A 3,474-nucleotide genomic window follows, 5' to 3' on the forward strand; every position below is an offset into this window, starting at 1 on the left:
GCAGTCCTGTCCCCAAGTGAAATATTCTTTCTAAGAATTCTTCAAACAATGCCACTTGCTCTAGTTCCTCTGCCGTGGATTTCGTTGCGGATGTTTCTTCCGTAACTTGGAAATATCTCGACACCTAATATTTTTCTAACGATTCTTCCCCTGGAATAACCTCTTCTAACTCGGGAGTAGGCACCAGTTCCTATAATTGCTATGCCGTGCGCTCCTTAACTTTGCTATTGGAAACTGAGATTGCGTTCATCTCCCTCACTGTCGGTTGGTCACCTCTTATCTGCTTGATTCCTTTGGGCGTCAGAAACTTCAGCAATTGGTGATACGTCAAATTGCTTTCATTACTCCTTCAGCATTCGTGAGCAGCAAGATCTCTCCCCGGGTCGTCACGCTCGTAAGGTTGAATCTAGCGAGGAGTTTTGTCGCCGAAATAATTCTTTCGGTAAGTTTAGCTCGTTCCAATACTCTCCATTGTGTGATATTAGCCGAACTTCCTAGATCCACTAGAACACGCTTAGTTTTAAAATCTAACACATTTAAAGAGATTACCAGTGCGTCATTGTGTGGTAACAGCAATTCGTCTGCATCTTCCTCTATGAAAGTGATATCGTCCTCGCGGAGTCTTTTGCTATGAGTTATCGATACTTTAGTCTTCTTTGTCGCCGAAAAGGTGACCCTGTTAATCTCGTTCCCCCCAAAGATCATGTTGATTATTTGGCGTGGGGTTTCTTCTCCTGCTTTTGAGGATTTCCTGTTGTCTTTATTGCGACCGTAATTGTTCTTAGCTCTATCACTCAAGAATTCTCGGAGATGACAATTCTTCAATAGCGTTTCCACCTCCTCCTGAAGATGTCGGCAGTCCTCTGTCTGGTGACCGTTCGTCCCATGGTATTCGCACCATAAATTAGGATCCCTCTGGATGGAATCAGACCTCATAGGTCTAGGGAATCGTGCTTCTTTAATGTTTCTCATGGCTGACACCAGTTCCACTACACTGACGTTGACGTTATATTCTGATAACCTTGGGTAAGAAAGATCTCGAGACCCCGACGTTTGTTTATCTTGAAGTGATCTATTGCTTCGACCACGATCAGTCCCTCCGTCAACGGTGAACTTGTTTGTTGCTCAGAAATTTCTGCCACGGCCTTCGATACGCTCGTAGGGTAAAACCCGACCCCTCGTAATCCACTTATCCGCGTTGTAGTCATGCTTTGGTTTTCTCTGTTCTTCTCTCGTCCTTTGTCTGATGATGTAGAACCAACCTGGTCATCCTCGATCCTTATCTTTGACTCGTACCGGTTGTGAACACCTGCCCAGGTTGTTGCTTGAAACTCAAGCAGGCTCTCCCTCAGCTTACGGGAGCAACATTCTTTCTTTCTGGAATCGAGTAACAAACTCCCATAATAATTTTGCTTCTCCTTGTGCGATTCTTAAATTGTCGGCCTTCCCGGCTTGTACCTTGATAGCCCCGACATGAGCTTTAATGAAAGAATTCGCGAGCATATCAAAGGAATCTATGGAATGTTCAGGCAGTAACGAATACCACGTTAGGGCTCCCCTCGTGAGGGTTTCGCCTAATTTCTTTAGCAACAAAAATTCAATTTCGTGAGGAGCTAGATCATTTCCTTTCACCGCCTTTGTGTAAGTGGTAATATGTTCCTATGGGTCTGAAGTTCCATCATACTTTGGAACTTCAGGCATTTTGAAACTCTTTGGGATTAGTGCATGTGCCGCACTTGACTTGTACGATAATTGAACATACTTCTTGGAGTTCGGGCCTTTCAATACTAATGGTGCACCCGGGATTTGATCCATGCGGGAGTTTACTTCCCTTATGAACCATAAAAACTCATCTTTGAATGAATCGTTCTCGTTGTTAAGACCTTATCTGCTCCCTCTAGCCCCATCGGAGCCGACTTCACCCCTGGGAGTGTTGTTGTCGACTCTCTGCATTGTTTGGTCTGCGGGAACAACGGGAGAAATTGGATCGCGCTTGTTTGCATTATTTGAAGCACCTGATAGCGCATGCTTTAGTTTCGTCATAACCTGATCCTTCCTCGTGAGATGGCCTAGGATGATTGCATGTTGCTCTTGCAGGATCCTCACAGCATCCGCTACTTGCTCCTCGTCAACATCATCAGGAGTTATCTACCCAACATGTTGAGGGTATCGATTGTCATGCACCGGTGTGGCTGATCGAATCCTCGAAATGAGGTTGATCCCCTCGAATTCCAGGGTTGCGTGCATCATTAACAGTGCTATCTGCCATTTTTGTGTTTTTTTTCTAAGACAAAAATAATCAAAATATGTTAGTAAAAAAGGCAAGGATCAATTTAATTGCACGACTGTCTAGGCCCCACTGGGGGCGCCAAACTGTTTACCCGTAAAATGATACAGTTGAATTTATACGTGATTTCTAGACAAGTGAACTAATTTAATCCTGAAATAATATAATAATCGAAGAAATACGCAGTACTTAGCCTTGGAATGTAAATGAAATAGCAAAGATAGTGATTTTGTGAACACGGTTTTCGAACATAGCAATGATGGGATGAAAAAGCAAGAGAGTGAAATTGTTTAAAGCTTTGTATAGAATATAATATATGTTCTTGCCAGAAATTTCGTGTCTTTTATAATGGTAACTAAGCTCACTATTTATATCTAAGCCTACGGAAAAAGGTCTTAGGATCATTCTTCCTTTAATGCCAATTATGAGGGTCACTGATTGAGATGTAACATTGAGCATAAATGTCAAATTCTTTGTAACGGGCAGTTGTTCTTAATATTGTAGAATATTCCTTAGTAAATACTACCGGGCGCAAAGATTTTAATACACTTTTATGAACGTTATCCGTTCCGGTGACAAGCGTAGTGACTGTGTTCCACCATCCCATCTTGGATTTCACGTGTTCTCCTTTTAGTCAGTCACGTGTCATATCATATTGTATGCTATACAATGTTATGTGAGACCATAAATGAGGTATGCGAGTGTAATATGCTTGATCAGAAAATGCTTAAGAGAATGTTTAGTTTGAGCAAGCCATTTGCTGATATTGGTCTTGTTCAGCTTAGTTTGAGATCTTGACTAATTAATTTTACTATATCCTCGCCCATTATATTATGACATCTCCATACGGAGTTTCTTGGCCTTGGGACTGTTATTTTGTTTTTTGCATTCATGTTGAGGCTAGCAGTGAAAATGGAGGAGCAAGTTTAAATCTTATTCTCCAGGTTGTTGGGCAGTTTAACACAATATTTCTATGATTTCATGGTGTTTTCTTACTTGTGTATTTTTATTGCATTAGATTAGATCTTGTTATATTCTCTAAGTTGAGCAATAACATTAAGCAAGTAACAAGACATTTTTAATGATCAAATTTATTCCTTTATGTACCTTTTTTCTCTCTATAATTGATACATGCTGGTTTTGGACAGAGAATTTATCAACAGTCAGGAAAGGTTATAATATTTTTA

At 41.0% G+C, this 3,474-nt stretch overlaps 1 protein-coding gene across 1 annotated transcript; it reads right to left on the minus strand.

Annotated features, from left to right (window-relative positions):
- Positions 1–327: 327 nt before the first annotated feature.
- LOC138898738 (uncharacterized) lies at positions 328–972 on the minus strand. The gene has a single exon (XM_070184834.1). It carries the CDS (start codon positions 970–972, stop codon positions 328–330), a length of 645 nt encoding a protein of 214 aa, XP_070040935.1.
- Positions 973–3,474: the final 2,502 nt, after the last annotated feature.

Source organism: Nicotiana tomentosiformis, chromosome 9 (genome assembly GCF_000390325.3).
Source record: "Nicotiana tomentosiformis chromosome 9, ASM39032v3, whole genome shotgun sequence".
Classification (NCBI taxonomy): Eukaryota; Viridiplantae; Streptophyta; class Magnoliopsida; order Solanales; family Solanaceae; genus Nicotiana; species Nicotiana tomentosiformis.

Coding starts and splice junctions, on each gene's coding strand:
- LOC138898738 (XM_070184834.1), bottom strand. CDS start 972: ATGAGAAACATTAAAGAAGCACGATTCCCTAGACCTATGAGGTCTGAT.